This window comes from Carcharhinus amblyrhynchos, chromosome 34 (genome assembly GCF_965287045.1).
Source record: "Carcharhinus amblyrhynchos chromosome 34, sCarAmb.v2.hapA, whole genome shotgun sequence".
NCBI lineage: Eukaryota > Metazoa > Chordata > Chondrichthyes > Carcharhiniformes > Carcharhinidae > Carcharhinus > Carcharhinus amblyrhynchos.
Genome location: NC_137357.1, coordinates 11,098,404 through 11,120,229, shown reverse-complemented (window position 1 = coordinate 11,120,229; position 21,826 = coordinate 11,098,404). Strand labels below are relative to the sequence as shown.

Here is a 21,826-nt window from a genome sequence, read left to right as displayed (position 1 = left end):
AATTTAGCATTGATCTACTTCACACAGGCCACTGCAACCACACAGCAAACAGGTGCTGCTAAGTATATGATGTCAGACTTTACCCATCCTTATAACCTCCAAGTAATATTTAGCCAGATGTTATTGAATGTACAAGGACAAAGTAGAAAGCAACATAAAATCTAAACATAACACCCTCTGTAACATGGAAAACCTTGATGGTTGAGCATCAAATCTTTTGAGTTTATAAATTCCTTTTGCCTGTGATGAAACAGCAGAAAAAGTACTTTGGTCTGTAATCTCTTCAGATTAGAGGTACAGCAACCTCTAATTGGAAATCAGCATAATATCATTACAAAATCATCATGTGGATCTTGAAATGTGGATCTTCGGTGACTAGTGGAGTGCCCCAGGGGTCGGTGCTGGGGCCTCAGCTATTTACCATTTATATAGATGATCTGGAGGAGGGAACCAAGTGTATGGTGTCAAAATTTGCTGATGACACCAAGATTGGTGGAACGGCAAATTGTGCGGAGGGTGTGGAGTCTGCAGAAGGATCTAGATAGGCTGGGCGAATGGGCCAGGAACTGGCAAATGGAATTTAATGTTGGCAAGTGCGAGGTGGTCCACTTTGATAGGAATAATGGTAGGAAGGATTATTGCTTACGTGGCGAAAAACTGCAGCAGGTGACGGTGCAGAGGGACCTCGGGGTCCTTGTGCATGAGTCGCAAAAACCCAGCTTGCAGGTGCAGCAGGTGGTCAGGAAGGCGAATGGGATGCTGGCCTTCATAGCGAGGGGGATTGAATATAAAAGTAGGGAGGTCTTGCTGCAGCTGTATAGGACATTGGTGAGGCCGCAGCTGGAGTACTGTGTGCAGTTTTGGGCGCCGTACTTACGCAAGGATATTTTGGCCTTGGAGGGAGTGCAGAGGAGGTTTACTAGGCTGATGCCGGAGTTGAGGGGGTTGAGCTATGAGGAGAGGCTGAATAACCTAGGCTTGTACTCGTTAGAGTTTAGAAGAATGAGGGGAGATCTCATTGAGACGTATAAGATGATGAATGGGATGGATAGGATAGAGGTGGAGAGACTCTTCCCGCTCAGAAAGGACAGTAGGACTAGGGGACACAGCCTCAAGATAAAGGGGGGGCGGTTTAGAACGGAGTTGAGGAGGAACTTCTTCACTCAAAGGGTGGTGAATCTCTGGAATTCTCTGCCCGTTGAAGTGGTGGAGGCTACCTCGCTAAATATTTTTTAAGACGCGGATTGATGTGTTTTTGATAAGAGAGGGGATTAAGGGTTATGGGGAGAGGGCGGGAATGTGGAACTGAGCCACGACAGATCAGCCATGATCTTATTGAATGGTGGGGCAGGCTCGAAGGGCTAGATGGCCTACTCCTGCTCCTATTTCTTATGTTCTTATGAAATATGAACACTTTTGAACTGTACAAAAATGAGAAAAAGTTTTGTGTTTTGTTTATTTAAGTTTTCTCCTAGGATGTGAATGTTAGTGGAAACGCCACCAAGGGCCATAAGTGACCTCAAGAAAATAATGGTGAGCTATTTTCCTGAATTGCAGACCACATCGTGCAGGGATATACTAAATGCTGTAAGGAAGGTAGTTCCATGTTTTTCACCAGGCAACAGTGAAAGAACAGCAATATAGTTCCGAGCTAGGATCTCTGTGGCTTGGAGGAGGACACTGCAGGTGGTGATATTCACGTCTCTGCTGAGCTCACAGGTCTGAAAGGAGGCTTGGGAAGTTGCTGCAGTTCATTTTGTAGATGAACTGCTGCCATTGTGTGTCAATGGTGGAAGGGATGTCAATCAGGCAGGCTGCTTTGTCTGGGCTGGTGTCAAGCTTATTGACTGTCGTTGGAGCTGCAAAGCATCCAAGCAAGTGCACTCTTGGCTTGTGCCTTGTAGATGGTGGACAGACTTGAGGAGTTAGAATTCCAGCCTCTGTCCTGTTCTTCTTTGCACTGTCTTCACATGAAAGATTGATCTCTGAGTGAAGAAATTTTTCCTCATTTCTGTCCTAAATGATCAGGGGCTAATCCTAAGATCCAGTCAATGAAACAGTTGCTCAGTGTAAATCACATTAAATCCCTTTCAAATTCTGTAGATCATTGAAGTTGCCTCTCATTCTTCTAAATGCCAGAGAATATAAACCCAATTTACTCAGTCTCTCATCACAGAACAACCCTCATCCCAGGGAACAATTGAATGTAATTTCACTGTACCTTCACCAATGCAAGTCTAAACTGCCTTAAATTGAGACCAAAACTGCAATCTTCCAAAACCTCGTATAACTGGAGCAAGACTTCTTCATTCTTGTATTCGAATCCACTGTAATAATGGCCAACTTCATGTTGACTTTATGTTCCTTGTACAAGCACACCCAGGTCTCTTTGAACATCTGTGACAGGTTTCTCACTTTATAATCAATCTTTTTATTCTCCTGACCAAACTGAATAACTTCACACTTACCACATTACACTCCATCTGCCATTTTGTTGCCCGCTCACCGAGCTGGTCCATATCTCTTTGAAGCCTCCTCATAGCTTACCTTGCAAGGTATCAGAAAACTTAGTTACATTACTCTGTCTCTTCATCCAAGGCATTAATTTAGATGACAGATAGGTGAGGCTCCAGTAGTTATCATCACAGAATCCCTACAGTGTCGAAGAGACCATTTGGCTAGTTGTGTTTGCATTGACTCTGACAAAGTGTCTTATCTGGGCCTTCTCCCCCGTCCTATCCCTGTAACCCCACACATTTACCAGGGCTAATCCTCCTAACCTACACATGAAGTTGCAGCACATTGGAGAACCAGGAGGAAACCCACTCAGATGGGAAAAATGTGCAAACTCTACCCAGCCACCCAAGCCAAGAATTGTACCTGATCCCTGGAGCTGAGGCAGCAGTGTTAACCACTGTGCTACCATATTCCTTGTGGCACCCCACGAATCATTGCCTACCAACTTGATAAAGCCCTGTTTAGTCCCACTCTGTTTTTCATCCGTTAACTAATCCTCCATGCAATCTTATATATTACCCTCAATTTAAAGAACCCATGTTTGGCCTTTTAACTTTTTATGCAGCATCTTAGTATGTACATTTTGGAAATCCAGGAAAAACTACTGCTTCAGCTTCACCTTTATCAAGTCACATCCTTACAAATAAATTTGTCGAACAGGATTTCCCTTTATTAAAACCATGTTGATTATGTCAGATTATGCTATGATTTTCTAATTACATTGTTTAAACTTCCTTCATATTCCAACACTTGCCTGATAACTGATGTTAACGTAACTGGCCTGCAATTCACTGCTTTAAACTTCCTTCATATTCCAACACTTGCCTGATAACTGATGTTAACGTAACTGGCCTGCAATTCACTGCTTTCTCTGTCCCTCCTTTCTTGAAAAGTGGTATGACACAATTGTTCGGGTGAGGTAGATTCATTATTGTTCAGATGGACATTGCCTGACATTTGGGTGGTACTTATGTTACTTGCCAGTTATTACCACAAGTCTACTTGTTGTCCAGGTCGCGTTGCACATGGGCTGCCTTAGTACAAGTTGTGAATGGTACTGAATGCTGAAATCATCAGCAAACATCCCACTTTTGACATGATAATGATGGTGGAGGAAAGATCAGTCATGAGGCAGTTAAAAGTGGTTTGGCCAAGGTTACTACTGAGGAACACCTCCAATGATGTCTTGGGTGTAAGATATTCAGCTGACAACAATCACAGTCAACTTCCTTTCGGCTAAGTGTTACTCCAAACAGTTGAGAGCTTCCTCTAATTCCCATTGACTTGAATTTGAGGATTCCTTGATGCCCCAATTGTTAAAATACTGGCATGATGTCAAGATCAGTCAGTCTCACCTTACCTCTACAATTTAGCTCTTTTTGCTAAATTTGGACAAACAGAGAGAATATTAGTTTTATGTGGCTAGCATCATTTCGTAACAATAAAATACACAATACTGTGGATGCTGGAATCTGAAATAAGAACAGTGGACATTGGAAAAACTAAGGAGGTGTGCCAGCATCTATCATGAGAAAAACAGAGTTAACATTTCATGGACTCTGTCAGAACTGGAAAGCGGGAGAATGTAAAAACTGCAACAAAAAGTAGCAACTTTACGAACTGAAGACAGGAAGTCTCGTGTAAAAGGGTCTTGTGGTTTTAGCTCTCTTATTTAATTGAAATTAGATTTTGTTGGAAACAACACGAAAGTACTTTACAGCAATTAGGGGGGATCTCAGTCCCTATTGGATGTTAGCTGAATTTGTATGCAAAGATTTTATCAAAACGGACTGCAAGTAATTTTGCTGTTTAACCTTTATATTCTCAAATATACATGCTGCTTCAAGTCAATTTCGTAAAAATCACTTGTTAAGCCTCAACTGGAGTACTATATCTAATTCTGAAATATCTAATTCTAATCTAGGAAGGTTGGAAGACTTACTATAATGGAGCAGAATCAAGAACTTGAGTTATTCTTGCAGCCTTAAGAAACTGGCTGTTTTTAGATCAGAGAAGCGCAAGAAATTTGATAGAGATGTTCAACATTGAGAACAGTAAATCGGAAACTGGTTCCACTGGCACAAAGAGCAGTAATCAGAGGATACAGATTTAAGGTAATCACAGAATATTGTTCTGCAATAAAATAAGAAGTTTTTCTTAAGCCAATAAGTAACAACTACAAACTAATTAAATGAATTATGGTGTACAATAATTAGCAGCAGTGGGCTGTATCTGTAGAGTCGAGATCAATCATGATCTAATTGAATGGCAGAACAGGCTTGTACAGCTCACTTTTTCTGATCAAATACACAGCAGGCATAAAAAGACGACATTTTGGGTTAGGGAGGCAATATTGAAATAATGACCCAGATTTTGTGGTTACAGTGAACATTACACTTTACGCCTTCTCATAGGCTTTCTGTAGGGCATGTTGTGAGATTGAAATTTCTGGGAAGTTGTTGTAATTGGAAATGTTTTCAACATGGAACCAACCTGACTGGTACTTTTGACAAGGTACCACATGGTAGGTTATTGCATAAAGTTAAATCTCACAGGATCCAGGGTGAGGTATCTAAGTGGATATAAAATTGGCTTCCTAACAGAAGCCAGAGGGTGGTTGTAGAGAGTTGTTTTTCAAACTGGAGGCCTGTGACCAGTGATGTGCCTGAAGGATCAGTGCTGGGCCCATTGTTATTTGTCATTTATATTAATGATTTGTATGAGAATATAGGGAGCATGTTAGTAAGTTTGCCGATGACATCAAGATTGGTGGCATGGTGTAGAGTGAGGAAGGTTATCTCCAATTGCAACAGGATCTTGATCAATTGGGCCATTGGGCTGATGAATGGTAGATGGAGTTTAATTTAGACAAATGCAAGCTGATGCATTTTGGTAGATTAAACCAGGGCAGGACATACTCAGTTAATGGTAGGGGCACTGGGGAGAGTTACAGAACAAAGAGATCAAGGGGTACATGTTTACAGCTCCTTGAAAGTGGAGTCACAGGTGGACAGAGTGATGAAGAAGGCATTTGGCATGCTTGGTTTCATTGGTCAGAATGTTGAATACAGGAGTTGGGATGTTTTGTTGAAGTTGTACAAGACATTGGTCAGGCCACACTTGGAATACTGTGTGCAATTCTGATCACCCTATTATAGAAAGGATATTATTGAACTAGAAAGAGTACAGAAAAGATTTACTAGAATGCTATCAGGACTTGATGGATTGAGTTATAAGGAGAAGCTGAATAGACTGGGACTTTTCTCTCTGGAGCATAGGAGGCTGAGGGGTGGTCTTATAGAGGTCTATAAAATAATGAGGGGCATAGACAAGCTAGATGGTCAATATCTTTTCCCAAAGGTAGGGGAGTCTAAAACTAGAGGGCATAGGTTTAAGGTGAGAGGGGACAGATACAAAAGAGGGGCAATATTTTCACAGAGGATGGTGAATGTCTGGAACAAGCTGCCGGAGGTAGTAGTAGAGGCGGGTACAATTTTATCTTTTAAAAAGCATTTAGATAGTTACAATGGCTACGATGGGTATAGAGGGATGTGGGCCAAATGCACGCAATTGCGATTAACTGAGGGGTTTTAAAAAAGGACGGCGTGGACAAGTTGGTCCGAAGCGCTTGTTTCCATGCTGTAAACCTCAATGACTCTCTGGTGATCTGGAACCTGTAAATCTCCCTCACCAATGACTGAAGGCATGCAAAGACTAAAATCTGAAAGTGCCATTTAAAGTTTCATTAATGCAGAATCATGTACAAAAAGCAAAATGAGGAAAAGAACCATGGGATTCGGAGTCAAAAGAAACAAAACAAAAGTTTTTAAATTTCCAACCATGATGTAAACCAGAAGAAACTCACAGCTAATGAAACTTGAGGTACTAGGTCATGCAATTTCTTGCTGTTCCTTGTTTTAATGTCGTCTTCTTGCAAGAAAACAGCATTGCCCAGTGTCTGGAGAAGCAGGGAAACTCTGACAGCAACTTCTACATGTCAAGGTTTAATTATATATACATAGTTGCTGAGGGTCAGTAGCGCAGTTGGCTGGATGGCTGGTTTGTGATGCAGAGCGATGCTAACAGTGTGGGTACAACACTCAACCTTCTCAACCTTACCCCTCACTGACGTGTGGTGATTGTCTGGTTAAATCACCACTTTATCTTTAATCTTTATGATTGATGGAATTTACTCTATCCAATTTACTTCTTAGTAAGTCTCAATGGAAAGCTATTTTAATATACCATATTGGAACCAAATGGCCAGTGTTCCTCCTAACAAGTTACAGAACGGTCGGTGTAACAAATGAGATAAATTGTTACAGTGGTGCAACGGTAGGCAGAGATTGGTACTGAGGCACACTGATGGGATAAGAACATAAGAACATAAGAAATAGGAGCAGGAGTAGGCCATCTAGCCCTTCGAGCCTGCCCCGCCATTCAATAAGATCATGGCTGATCTGTCGTGGCTCAGTTCCACTTTCCCGCCCTCTCCCCATAACCCTTAATCCCTTCTCTTATCAAAAACCCATCAACCCGCTTCTTAAAAATATTTAGCGAGGCAGCCTCCACCACTTCAACGGGCAGAGAATTCCAGAGATTCACCACCCTTTGAGTGAAGAAGTTCCCAAAGTAAAATAAATTTTATTTCCCACATAGCTTCTCACATAAGAACGCTCGAAGCTGGAATGGAGTGTTCCATTCTCAGTATGAATGTTCCTGCCTCTTGGAGCAGAATCATTTCACAAAATAAAATCTTTCACCCACTTTCACTGTGATTTGCGTGACCTTTCATTCCTGCAGAACTTCTGCTTTGCATTTATTGTGAGGAGCTGAAGTTCAGTTTGTGGGAGTTATGCCTATTCACAGGGCCTTCTCATTTTATAGTGTCGTGGAGCCCTTGACAGTATGTGTGCTCAAATCCTGGAGCAACACTTGAACTCTTAGTCAATGATGAGAGTGACAACAATTGAGCCAAACTGATCACCATTTGTAAGCCAATTATGAAATGAGACTGTTAACATGTTTTAAAAAGATGATTTGCAAGCTGTGGTTGAGTACTGGATGTGGCCTTTGTTTGCAAATGAAAAATCATTTAGTCATGGCAAATAGTGACAACCCCATAAGTCATGCCATTTATTTACAGTAGACTGTTTATTCAGTTAAACTAGGAAAAGACCTCAACCATGTATAGATGCATGAAGCATTTTCCACCCATTGACCTATCACCAGAGAAGACAGACTACATATGAACATATAATTTAGAGGTTGATTTTATAAATTATGCTTCCTGTAACTCACTCACATAATTCCCTTATTGTCAGATAGAGGTTGCTCAGTTTGCAAAATTCTTCATTATATGCGTATTGATTGTTTTACATGACTCCTCTTCCCAAACTGCCAAAATAACTTCAATTAAACTTGCCGAGCCACAGCACAAACAATCGAAGCACTAAAACTAAGGAATGCATTGAAGAGTGAATGTGGATTGCATTGGAATGAGGCAAAAGCAGAGACAATAGATTACAAAGTAACTGAATCATAGGATAAGATGAGCTCTATCAGTGAAGGATTTTTCATTTGCAAACAAAGGCTGCATCCAGTACTCAAGCACAGCTTGCAAATCATCTTATTAAAACATTTTAACAGTCTCATTTCATAACTGGCTTACATTTGGTGATCAGTTTGGCTCAATTGTTGTCACTCTCATCATTGACTAAGAGTTCAAGTGTTGCTCCAGGATTTGATTTGTACTGTCAAGGGCTCCACAACACTATAAAATGACAAGGCCCTGCAAATAGGCACAACTTCCATAAACTGAACTTCAGCTCCTCACAATAAATGCAAAGCAGAAGTTCTGCAGGAATGGAAGGTCACGCAAATCATAGTGAAAGTGGGTGAAAGATTTTATTTTGTGAAATGATTCTGCTCCAAGAGGCAGGAGCATTCACACTGAGAATGGAACACTCCATTCCAGCTTCAAGCGTTCTTACGTGAGTAGCTATGTGGGAAGTAAAATTTATTTTACTTTATCCCATCAATGTGCCTCAGTTCCAATCTCTGCCTACCGTTGCACCACTGTAATAATTTATCTCATTTGTTAGACCGACCATTCTGTAACTTGTTCGGAGGAACATTGGCCATTTGGTTCCAATATGGTATATTAAAATAGCTTTCCATTGAGACTGCCAAATCCTAAATAATGTTTTGGATTAAAGGTGAGGGGGCGGCATGGTGACATAGTGGTTAGCACTGCTGCATCACGCATCAAACACCTGGCTTCGATTCTCAGCTTGGGTCACTCTCTGTGTGGAGTCTGCATATTCTCTCCTTGTCTGCATGGGTTTCCTCCGGTTGCTCCGGTTTAGGTGCATCAGCCATGCTAAAGTCTCCCTCAGTGTACCCAAACAGGTGTGTGGCAGCTAGGGAATTCTCACAGGAACTTCACTGCAATGTTAATGTAAGCCTACTTGTGACATTAATAAATAAACTTTAACTTTTTTATGCTTATGTAATTCTTCACCATGTTCTTTAGTGGGCTAAGCACCACAAGCAAATTTGTACACTGTGAAGTCTCAAACAGGAAATAAGAAATTACCATCTGATCAATTTTTGGAGGTGTCATTTCATAAGTTCACCTGGATATTGGGAGATCTCCTTGAAAAATACCAAATGATCTTTTACATCACTTCAATCTGCAGCATGCCTTGTTATAAATAATCTTTCAGCCATGAGACAGAACTTCCAACAAAGCCACATTACATTCACTGCACTGGAATGTCAGCCGAGATGTGTTCAAGTAGACCTTCAACCTCTAACCTTCTGATTGAAGGGAGACTACAATCAACTAAGTCAAGCATGACTTTCATGAGCAATCTAGAGGTGCGAGGTCAATAGTGAACACACTCTGGCAGCAACGCCTCTCCTCAGAAACATAAAAAATATAAATCTTATGAAGCTGCAAAATCGGAAGTGCACAAACTTGCAAGTAGCACTGACTCATATAGTGACTGGTCTTCAACACACATGTCACAAGGCCAGTCACTCCATTATTATGTGGAAAGTACATTATTTAGCCACACTAATCTTTGCATTTATAATATAACATTTATTGCTCAGCTAAAATAGCTGAAAGATACTTCAACTGACAATATTTACGTAGTTTTAATATTTAATATTATGGATATGTGCTAACAGATCACTGGGCTGAGCAGGAAATGTTGGCGATATCATTCCAAGGTCTACCTCTGTGTCCCAAAACTCAAACTTGTCCCTCGCAGCACACATGTATCTCTGGAAGACATTCACTCTCTTTCCAGCGCCTTCAGCCAGAGTATGAAAGAACACACAACTCCTTTCCATTTCTTATTAAGCTGCGTTTTACAAACCAGAGCATAACAATCATTTCAGAGCTTGGTAAAAATCATTTCAATTACATATTGGGCCACCACAACACACTCATTAACTTTCAGGTAAGAAATAAAATTTAATTGTAAGTATCCAGATATTAGATGCACAAATTTTATTTTCCATTAGACATACAAAGCAAAAGATGAATAAAGGCATTGGCAGCTTCAAACCACATAAGAGCTGTGTGAACAACACTGACACTATCTTTTAAAGACACAATGATTCTGACAAGACTGTCAGTAATCACCCAAAAGTCTCAGCTCAGTATAATGAATCGTGGTATTTGGAGTGAACTTGGCTAAAATCTAATGTTACATACAAGAGTTTCATTCAGAAAAAAACTATCTGCAGCTTTTGATGATGTATCATGTTTGTTTAATGTTTTATTTATTTGTGCATGATTCACTCAGCATCCCAATTAACCTAGAGAAAGTTATCTATCCATTAGTTAACTGACACCAGTTTGAAATAAGCGAATGAAAACCATTGCAAATGTTAGCAAACTTAATAAAAGCAAATGCTTTTGGGAAAACATATGTGCAAAAGAAACATCGAAACTCGAAGCAGGAATCGGCCATTCAGCCCTTTGAGCCTGCTCCGCCATTCATTTTGATCATGGCTGATCATCAAGCTCAATATCCTGATCCCTCCTTCTTCCCATTTCCCTTGATCCCTTTAGCCCCAAGAACTATACCTAATTTCTTCTTGAAATCAGACAATGTTTTGGCCTCAACTACATTCTATAGCAGTAAATTCCAGACATTCACTACCCTCTGGGTGAAGAAATTTCTCCTCCCCTCAGTTCTAAAAGGTTCACCCCTACCCTCAAACCACGACCCCGAGTTCTGGACTCCCCCACCATTGGGAACATTCTTTCTGAATCTACCCAGTCTAAGCCTGTTAGAATTTTATAAGTTTCTAAGAGATCCCCTCTTCGAAACTCCAGTGAATATAATCCTCACTCATTTAGTCTCGCCTCATATGGCTGACCTGCTATCCCAGGAATCAGCCTGGTAAACTTTCACTGTCCTCCCTCCATAGCAAGAACATCCTTCCTCAGATAAGCATACCAAAACTACATACAATACTCCAACCATACAATGGCCTCACCAACACCCTGTACAATTTCAGCAGAATATCCCTATATTCAAATTCTCGCTGAGTATCCACCTCTCTCAATTTACACCCATACAAGTAATAATCTGTTTTCCTATTATTGCTACCAAAGTGGGTGACCTCACATTTATCAACATTATTCTGTATCTGACATGCATATGCCTAGACACACAGCCTGTACAAATCACAGTGAGGCAACTCTGCATCCTCCTAACAACTCACCCTCTCGCCCAACTTTGTATCACCTGTAAATTTGGAGATATTACATTCAGTTCCTGCTTCCAAATCATTAACATATAATGTAAACAGTTGGGGTCTTAACACAGATCCCTGCAGAACCCCACTCCTCACTGACTGCCACTCAGAAAAAGTGACCTATTTGAGACCCAGAGAAGGCATGTTAACCTTCATCCCAAATGTTAAGAATTTCTGAACTTTTATGTATCATCTGATTTCGAAGCCCCAAGCCAAAAAAGTGACACATACAGTTTAAAATTAATCTTGTCAGGTTCACCACAAGTCACCCAGTTTGACGACTGAGAAGGTTGAAGACTGAAAGTACGCTACATATCTGGACATTTGGACTGAAATAATTCTTAGATTTCAATCGTACTTTAAGACAAGTTCAATCCACCAGTTCATTTGAGACTTACCATTCCTTTCAGCTCGATGTCCTGATCGTCTGTGAGTATCAACACGATATTCCGGTTGACGCAGTGCCCGAAACGAAAGGCTACGATCAGGAGCAAAAATGCTGCCAATTTCATGATCGCAGAGGGGCAGCTCGGAGGGCTGGATATGGGGGTATTCGGGGGAATCTAATGGGTTAACAGCTCAAACAACATCGCACACTAATGTTCAGCAACTGCAGTTTCCTGGTTCTGAACTTTCTGCTTAGCTGAGAGGGTGCAGTGTTTTAATAAAAGGACAGGAGGTGAATGTGATCGACAGGCCACCCGACCAATCACATTTTCCAATGTACTTGCTCACTTGCTGATTGAGTTTTCTATTAACATATGAGGGCGCGGTTAACGCAAAAAAGTTAACCCGGAGTTTAATGTGCAATTTCAGAATTGTGAAACACACATATTCAGGCTGGTAGCCATTTTTAATGCAAGTCTTTTAAAAGGCTTTAAGTTAACAAGGGCAGGAATGAACTTTGTATGATGGATTCAAGCTTCAGGCTGAGAAGTTAGATTGAAATTGCTTATGATGGGCATTGAAGATCTGGTGTCACCCAATAGAAATCATTTCCAGACATGGAGGTGACCAAGGTGATAACATTTTAGCCACAAGTTTTAATGTTGGGAAAAATTTCTTCGACACAATGTAGGTGAACATACTCTGTGTATATTTTAACACGCATTTGCCACCTTTACATTTATTCAAATAATTCCACAGTTTATGCTCTTCCGATGTGAGAAACCCCTTTCAGATCTAAAATTTACAAAATCTGTGTGCTTCCATTTCTGTTCTCTTGTTCATCCCGGAGCTCCCCCACCCCCCCCCCCCAGCCCCAACATTGGTGGTCATTCCTTCAGCTATCAATGTCTTAAGCACAGTTAGAAGTCTCACAACACCAGGTTGAAGTCCAACCGATTTATTTGCTATCACGAGCTTTCGGAGCACTACTCCTTCATCAGGTAGGTGTTTCGGAGCAGTGCTCTGAAAGCTTGTGACATCAAATAAACCAGTTGGACTTTAACCTGATGTTGTGAGACTTCTTACTGTGTCCACCCCAGTCTCCACATCAATGTTGTAAGTTTCGAATCTCCTGCCGAAATCTCTCCACATCCCTACTCTTCCTTCTTTAATATCCTGTTTAAAACCTGCTTCTTAGTGTGGACTTTTGCTCCATTGTCCTAATGTTTCCTTTGGCTCAATGTCAGTTTCTGCCTGATTATGTTCCTGCAAAGTTGGGATGTTTTACTCCATTAAGAACACTATATAAGTGTGAGTTGTTGTTGTCAGTGCTAACCATTGTGCCGCTGTGCCACCATGGTTAGCAGTGCTGCCTGACAGTGCCAAAGACTCAGGTTCGATTATTGGCTTGGGTTATTGCCTGTGCGGAGTCTGCACGTCGTTCCCATATCTGCTTGGGTTTCCATTGTTTGCTCCAGTTTCCTCCCACAGCCTGAATGATATGCTAGTTAGGTACATTGGCCATGCTAAATTCTCCCTCAGTGTACCCAAACAGGCACAGGAATGTGGTGACTCAGGGATTTTCATAGTAACTTCATTGTAATGTTAATGTAAGCCTACTTGTGACACTAATCAATAAAATTTAAACAATGTTGTCAAAGAAATCTAAAATATTCACTTTACTTTTGCAAGAAGTGGTCAAAGCACACATGACCTGTGAACATCAGGATTGCGACAATAACAGTATCTGGATTTGAACTCTGTTACCATTATTTTCTGTTGTTTGGAGTTCCACACAGGTTTTGATTTTATAAATCTCTCTGGCTACATCTTGGAAGTAGAAGGTTTGGAAACTCAAATTCAGCTTGTTTTTCAATTCTTTTGTTGAATGCTTTCTTTCATCCCACATGCCCTTCCCCATTCCAGCCAACTTCACCACACGACTGCAAACACCTCAGTCCATGCTGTCATTTGCCACAAAGCTGAGCCTTTTACGTCCTGTACTGTTGAACTGAGCATGCCACATCACATCTCCATATTACAACTCAAAGTACACAGTCTTCATCCTCACCTGTCCCAATTCTTGTGCTGGCATGCCCCCCCCCCCCCACCCAAATGCAGTGTGGTTCAGGAAATGACAAAGTTTCTCAACTATTTTTTCAGTTCCCTTCCCCACCTTTATAATCTCATCCAAATTCATACTTGTTGCAGGTACTCTCCCCTTTTCTGATTGTCTGTCAATGCACTATCAGGATGAAATTTATCCCAGGCTGTAACAGAAGCAAGAAGATAACAGTGGAGGCTTTCTATTCTCCCCAAAAGGCTTGTTCCGGGCCCCCATACACTGTGTGGGCGACAAGCTGATTGCTGTTGTAAGTTACTGGGGACATTGTGGTGCCCTTTATCTGTAAAGGTTCCCTCATGTAGGTGGCTAGCCTGGGCTTCATATCTTCCAACCTCAAGAGTAGGATGCCAGATTGGAGATGCTTTTCCACCTGTTCTCTCTGATAATGGAGACTGCAGCTCACATGTCCACCTCCAACTTTAAGGGTTGGCCATTCACTAGTAAAAGTACCATTAATGAGTCGTCTTTTGTTGTGATAATGCAATTCAGTTGCAATGTCACTGTCTTTGGAAGAGGGGATAACTGCATGGTATGATCAAGTCTTTTTCCCAGGCAACACATGTTTTGCTTCTTCCTGAAACTTATTCCTGCTCGCAATAATCCATCATTTGGCAATTGTACTTTTCTGGAGTATGTTCTTTAATACTCTTTGTGTCACTACTGCCTTTTCTTGACTGCCTGGTGGTGACATTAAGGTTACTATATCGACAAAGGCCCTTTTACACCTGGTTTACATAAGCACTTTTCATTGAGGACTGATTACACAAATTTCCTTCCTCTCGTTGGAAGACATTGATGTCTGACTCTCCCTTTGGTTCATGAGACTCTTTTCTGCATTCTTAAGGGATAAGGCTATTTGAATGGCTTTCTATAAATCTAAATCTGGTTCTGTCAACAGCTTCTTTTGGTTGGCCAGGTCATATATGCCACATACCAATCTGTCTCAGAACATTTCATTAAGAGGTGGTTGAAATTTGTACTTTTTGGCCATTTTCCACAACCTAGCCAAGCACTCTGACAGGTTCCCCAGGAATTCTCCCAGTCATGTTGAAGCAAGGAAGATGACAGAGGGCTTTGAGTCATATTGGTTTTTTATTCAGTCTAAGAGTTCGCTAAAAGTTTTGAGTCGGGGTATCTGGACAAGTCAGACTTTTTAAACACGCTGAAAATTGGGGCATTGCATGGTGGATATTTTAAAAATCTCCATTGGCGTTATTAGCACAGAAGAAGTAACTGGACTTAGTTTTCCCTGCTGGTGTCATCGGGTTCAAGTTTCTCAAAATGAGGCACAAATGACTTTTCTCACCACAGAAGGTTCTTGACTTATGGAGGTTATCCATGGAGAGAGGTGCTAAAACATTTTCTTTCCTGGGCGCCAGTGTAATAATTTAGCTGAATGCCAATTTCCCATCACCAAACACGCTTTCTGGTCACCTTTATGGTGTTTATGGTCACCTTGAGAAGGTGGTGGTGAGCTGCCTTCTTCAAGCTGCAGTCCACATGCTGTGGGTTGACCCACAATGTTATTAAGGAGTGAATTCCCAGGATTCTGTCCCAGTGATTGCAAAGGAATGTTGATATATTTCCAAGCCAGGATAGTGAGTAGCATGGAGCAGAACTTGCAGCTGGTGGTGTTCCCATGTATCTACTGCTTTTGTCCTTCTAGATACAAATGGTCGTGGGTTTGGAAGATGCTGTCTAATTTTGGTCAATTGCTGCTGTGCACTTTGTAGATGGTACACACTGTGTGTCAGTGTTCATTGGGAGTGGAAGGAGTGAATGTTTCTGAATGTGGTGCCAATCAAGTCGGCTGCTTTGACTTGATGGTGTCAAACTTCTTGTGTTGTTGGAGCTGCACCCATCCAGGCAAATGGGGAAAATTCCATCACACTCCTGACTTGCAGTTGGTGTACAGGCTTTGTGGAGTCAGGAGGTGAGTTATTTGCTGCAGTATTCCTAGTCTCTGATCTCCTTTTATAGCCACTGTGTTTATGTTGAGTTTCTAGTCAATGATAACCTCAAGAATATCAGTGGAGGATTCAGTGATGGTAATGCCATTGAATGTCATGGGGTGGTGGTTAGATTGTCTCTGATTGACGATCGTCATTGCATGGCATTTGTGTGGCACAAATGTTACTTGCCACTTGTCAGCCCAAGCCTGGATATTTAAATGGTTTTAATTTAGTGTTTCTATGTAAGGAAGGATAAACCAATAGTTAGATTCATGTTCGGCAAAGGTATTTCTATGTGTGGGGGTGTTAGTTTCAATTCAAACTGTGCTGCTGTTGTCCTCAGAGAGGTTAAGGGGTGAAAAGCAAATAAAAGTAGCGGAATGACGCCATTGCTTTGTAATGAGAGGCCCTTTTAAGTGAGGAAGGCTTTTGAGTTTAATTTTAGCTGAATTCATTTGCAATTGCAGATAAAGTGCCAGGGAGTGAACATCTCTTAACCCTGCCAGAAGAAGCTGGATAAGACAAGGGGGCTACAAAGAGGCAGACTTTCCAAAGAACCAGATAAAATCCAGACAGCCAGGGAATTGGGACTGAAACAATGTCTCAGGAAGAATTAAGTTAAGAGAACAGAGACCAAGAAGCTGGGCAAGGTCCTGTTCAGAAGAATTCAAGGGGACAGCAGACAGGTTCTCAGAGTTAAAGAGACAGCTACAGTAATTAGATTTAAAGTGGACCTGAGAGGGAAATCAAAAGTTTGGTGCCATCTTAATACAGTCTGGGAAACAGTAGGTAAAGCAATTCAGAACAGTTATACAACAGTCAGTATAAAGAAATCTTGAAGTGGGAGGTGTAAAATCTGGATGCTGGGTTCCTTCTTAAAAACAGAGTAGAAGCTTTGTTTGACAGTACATTTGGAAAACCTGAATGGATTTGTTACACAAATTCTAGTGGAAAGGATTGTTGTGAAAGAAAATTTTAAAGCTTTTTTTTAGAGTGGAGTTTACAAACTCTAATTTGATAATCAACGGGGGATTTTGAGAAGAAAGCCACAGAAAGTCACTCAGGTTCAGAACAGAGTGTGTCTTAGTACAGCCAGCCTTTATGTTTAAAGGGACTGTATGCTATGGAGACACTACAGCCTAAGTATACTTTGTGACCTGTGTTACATTTAAAATTTGTGTATGTTTGTAAAGCTGGGGTGGGGGCAGTTAATAAATATTTTTTATATTAAAACTAATTAGCTGTTCTGTGACTATGTTCCATGGTGTTTTCAAAAAAAAATTATGGTCCTTTGAGCCAGGCTCCCATTCTGGGATCTTCCTGTTCAGTTATATCAGCTGGGATTATAACATCAGCTGGAATTGTAATACCAGCAAGAATCAATGCCTTTAGAAAAAAAAAATTGGACAAAGGAAAATATAACCGCAATTGTATTTCATTCTGAATTGTTTAACCTATCATCCTCTCATTTGTCATTTAGTAGTACAGCACTTGAGTATTACTGGAAAAATAAAGCATGCCGTGGAAGCTTTTCAATTTGCACTCATTAGGATAAATACAAGAACACCATATTTCACTGGGAGTAATTTATAATGCATGAGAAAAGAGTGCTGTTTGGTTGGCAAATGGACTCTGATTGGTAGAAGCATTGCCAGGGAGACCCTAGGAACAAGTTGGAACCTATGCTTTTGTTTTATTTAATTGAAAAAGACACAATACACGAACATTTCGTTTCTGTTTGCACAGTCCGGGCCCTGCTGAGGCCTGGTGAGACGCACCATCAACGGGTCCAGGCAGCGAGCGGTCGACGGGGTCATCCATCCCGACTGTCTGCCCCTCTACTGTGGCTACATTTGCGGCCAGGTGTCCCTGAAGAGGGAGCATGTGGTGTCCGTGGGCGCAGTTGACACCTTCCGTACCCGCTGGGCACCGTAGGGGCTGGGGTGCGTTATAGACCCCGACAATCACATTTTAATTTGATGTGTCTTAAGTTGCTTTTGCACTTTTGTTTTTGGTTCGGGCTGTCCCCCTTCCTTTTGGGGAGCTGCCCCTTTTACTTTGTCCTAATTTAATTTGTCTATTTGGTTTGACCTAAAAGACACCTAAAGAGACTGGGAGACCCTGAGAATGGCATGGGAGAGTACCTGTTTGACAGGCTCACCCTCAGCTGACTGGGATTCTAATGGAAATGTCAGCTTTGCTGTGTTTGGAAATAAAATCATTTTGTCTCTGTTAAAGAGGCCAGACCCTGCTGATGATATGTAGCTTTTAACGAGCTGAAGTGAGCCACACCCTGAGCCTGCCTGATCATTTTAAATTGATTGTTAAGTATTGCATTGATTCTTCGCATATTCAGAATTTGGTAAGTGCGAATTCCATTTGTGGAATCACATTTAATGTTGGACACTGTGTTCTGAATTCCCTAAGTATGATCTGGTTGAGTACAGTCAGTACCCTGCCTGTTGTGAACAGCTGAAGGGCAGGCTGTTTGACACAATCTACTAGCAGTTGAGATATACAGCCTATATACCTGGCATCACACCAGCATTCAAATTCATATACGGTACTATGCATTGGTGTGGTAAGTAATTTTTTTTGCTTGATGGCAGTATACTGTTTGTCGAGAACCCCACTTGTGTGGAGGAATCCCAACACCTATGTTGACCACTGAAGATAGGTTCTCTCCTACCAGCTAACCACGAGCCTATTAGCAGATTTCTCAACTGGCACATTGAAGAAAGGGAGCTTGTTCAACTGGTCTAAAGTATTCACAAAGCTAGTTGTTTCACATTGCTATGATGCAGTAGCAATTTAAGTGGGAAAGCCAACTGTTGTCTGATGCTGCCCCTTGGGACGACCCTTCAAGCTCAGAGCTGCTTACTTATCCCTCCAAATAGCCATTCTAAGACTTGAGAAGACCAGGTGTGATGTTAGTATACCTTTGAAGAAAGTTCTTTTTTCTTTAAATCTGTTTCTGCAGTTGCAGACCTTTTTCAGTTTGTTTTCATTGCTACTGCGTTGTCTACGAGGGTACTTTTACTGCTACTTTTTCAATAGCTTAAATGGGTCTGTTTATTTGAACTCTGGGTTGTTTTGTGTGGTTTTGGACAGTCTTTTCTCCCAATTTGTTTAAGGTTTCATTTTTCTGTTTGGCTGCAGTTAGAGTTTAGTTTTAGAAGTGGCATCAAGCCCAAAATAAGTGTGTCTCTCTCTCCCTGGTTTTGCAAGTTCTGCTATTAGCTGGAAGCAGGGTTTCTTATCATCCTGAAGTAGAAAATCTGCAGATGGTGGCTTGACCAGAGTGTCTCCCTGGCGTTCTGAGAATTTGTTCTGACTTCAAACTGTTCTGGGTGTGTAAGAGGACTATTGGAACTTTAAAGACTGCGATTTTTCAAATTTCCAACCAAAGGACTCCATTCCAGTATTACATGAGCATCAGTCTTTGCTGTATTAAACCTTTGGAAAGGGCTGTTTATGGGATTGGTTTGACTGGAACATCTTGGAAATATCTGTAAAGGATTACACATTATCATAGTTGTTTTGTTAGTAAATGATAAAAGGTATGGCTAATTTTCTTTCCACATATGTTAACCATGTTCTTAAATAAACTTTCTCCGATTAGAAACTGCCTAGTGTATCATTTGAATCATACCTGAAGTGAAACCTATCATGCTTATCCTAGACAAATTCAAGATGCAAAACTTATGATCCAAGCACGCTCTGTAAAACACTTTGGAGTTTCTAACCTCAACCATAACACAGGTTGGAGAAGGGTAGGGAGAAATACTCAAATGATATGAGAAATATTTTGTGTTTAATATTGATTAAAAATGTCCTGGAACAAAATAATGGAAATGACGACAACAGTTAACTTTCAGAGTATCTGACCTCAAAGTAAATCTTTTGAAGAAACATCCTGACTGAACTTGAAAAAAGTATTGTAAGTAATTCGGCAAAAAAGACACACATTTGAAGGCTTCCCTTTACTTAATGAGGTCTGAGTCCATTTCCGGTTTGTCCTGAAAAGCATCCAATTCAATCCACGCTAACATTGAATGTTACTTTGTTGAACCGTGTTTGTAATCATGCAAAATCCAACCAAAGGCTGGATACAGATATGTTTCCTGCTGTGCTTGCGCTGATTTAGATTTTGTTGATTTACAGGTAAAAGTATCAGCCTTTTTTTCCACCATGATTATGATATTGGAATTAGTAGTTAATTGCATCCTTCTCCAGTGCCTCTGGTATTGGAATTGGCTGACGTTTGCAGAGGTCGTATTGTGTGGGTTTGTTTATTTGTTGCGTGTTTGAACCGTGCTCAGTAAAGGCTGTGGATCAGCCAGGCTGAAGAACAGGCTGCTGCTGATAAAGCGCAGCTGCTGCATTTTCCCTTGCTAGCTCGGGTTTGTGCAGACAGGCAGTGTGTTTCAAGCCGCCTTCGTATTGGAACGAGGCGCGCTCAGAGACATTTCCCCACCGGGCCTGGTTACATTACCCTTCGATACGGCTTTTGCCTGCCACAGTAGTCAATAAAATGTCACCCTTTTAATTGCACTCTCAGAAAGCAGTAACTTTGGTTTCGTGGGGCTTCTGTTGAATTTCACTTATGCTATTGACAGCTCTGTCTCTCTCGTTTCCTTTTCTCCTTTCTATCTCCTTCCTCCCCTCAGCTTACTATGGCCTTGGTGCCTCGGAAGAAGAAACGGAAAGACCCGGCCCTTTCTTTGGATGGAGACGCCCCAGTTGGTGTGGTGAAGTTCAGTGAAGTTGGTATATTTTTGGTGGAAAGGAAGATGGGGTCAAGCAGGAGGAGCTTTCTCACAGAGCTTGCTCGGAAAAAGGGATTTCGAGTCGAAGAGCAGATGAGGTGAGAAAGTTGGAGCTGTGTGCGCCTCCAGAGTTTGACTCCATTAACCCCTTTTAAACCACGCTCACAGTAAATTCAACACAAGTTAGACTCAGACAGTTGTCATCAAAAGTTTCACAGGGTGTGGAGAAGAAGCAAGAATTCTTGGTCTGTAGGAAGTCAAGTGCTATTGTGTATAGGTTAACAATGGGTATGCCAATGTATGACATAAGTGATAATGTACCATTGAAATCACTCAGTCATATGTTAGATTCTTTTGAAGTGGAATGTACTCTGCTCAGGAGCAACATGATGACACTGGTCATACTAATAAACAAGTGTGCAAGTGCCAGAGAATAGACTAGTCTGTCCCAGGGGAGATAGATTACCTGTACAAATAACCACACTAAGGGCCTGATTTTACCATTGGGTGAAAAAACTTGATAAAGTCTGCTGTGAGGTAAGGAGCATGATCCACACTCGCCTCAGTGTTGCTTCTCCCTTTTAGCAAGGACCGAAAATGGCTGTGATTGGAACTGCACCCAAAACGGGTGCAATGGCATGCAATTTGCATGCATTCAAATAGACTCAGCTGCACTCTCAACCTTACCACCATTTCCTCCTTTACCACCACATCTGCCCATCCAGAATTGGGGTGAAACAAACATGCTCCACAAATGTCCGATTTGAGCGCTCCAGTTAGTTAGGAAGTAGCTGTCTAACATCCAACAGCTCCCTGCTTGAGATGGGTGGGGGGAAGTGGGGTCTGGGGTCTGTTGTCACTCTGCCTGAGATAAGTGACAGGGAAGGGAGGGGTCTGCTGCTATTCTGCTTGAGATCAGTAATGGGGAAGGAGGGGAGGGGTCAGTTGCCATTCTGCCTGAGATCAGTGAGGCTGAAGGTGGGGGATCTGCTGCTACTCTGCCTGAGATCGGTTTGGGGAAGATGGAGGGGCCCGCAATCATTCTGGGTGGGGGATATGGGGTGAGTAATGTTGTGCTGTGGGGCAATGTCAGTGGGGACCAGGGGATGTTTTAACTGGCCTGGGTGGGATGTGGTAGGGGAGCAGAATTCTATTCTTTTTCTGCGCAAACACAGTTGGAGGCGCTGATTGAAGCTGCAGGCTTTTGGGCGCGTTAAGCTCTGCCCACAACCTTCCGCAATGCGTTTCGGAATTAGTGATATTTCTGCAGGCAGAACAGGTCTAAAAGTCAGACC

The 21,826-nt window shown here is 41.6% G+C and overlaps 2 protein-coding genes across 4 annotated transcripts in view; one reads left to right on the top strand and one right to left on the bottom strand.

The window, feature by feature from the left end:
* Window positions 1-11,970, bottom strand: part of gnsb (glucosamine (N-acetyl)-6-sulfatase (Sanfilippo disease IIID), b) — a 62,994-nt gene extending 51,024 nt beyond the window's left edge. Inside the window, exon 1 of the mRNA XM_080217150.1 lies at window positions 11,697-11,970. Within this exon, the coding sequence (XP_080073276.1) occupies window positions 11,697-11,810 (114 nt within the window). The 5' untranslated portion in view covers window positions 11,811-11,970. The remainder of the gene's footprint in view (window positions 1-11,696) is intronic.
* polm (polymerase (DNA directed), mu) overlaps window positions 4,502-21,826 on the top strand; it is a 34,951-nt gene continuing 17,626 nt past the window's right edge. For 2 of the 3 annotated variants that reach the window (XM_080217149.1, XM_080217146.1), the window contains exons 1-2: window positions 19,690-19,926; window positions 20,433-20,629. In XM_080217149.1, coding sequence (XP_080073275.1) covers window positions 20,439-20,629 — 191 coding nt within the window. In that variant the 5' untranslated portion in view covers window positions 19,690-19,926; window positions 20,433-20,438. Of the gene's footprint in view, window positions 4,632-19,689; window positions 19,927-20,432; window positions 20,630-21,826 lie in introns of those variants that run through there. The other variant, XM_080217148.1, reaches the window with a different exon arrangement.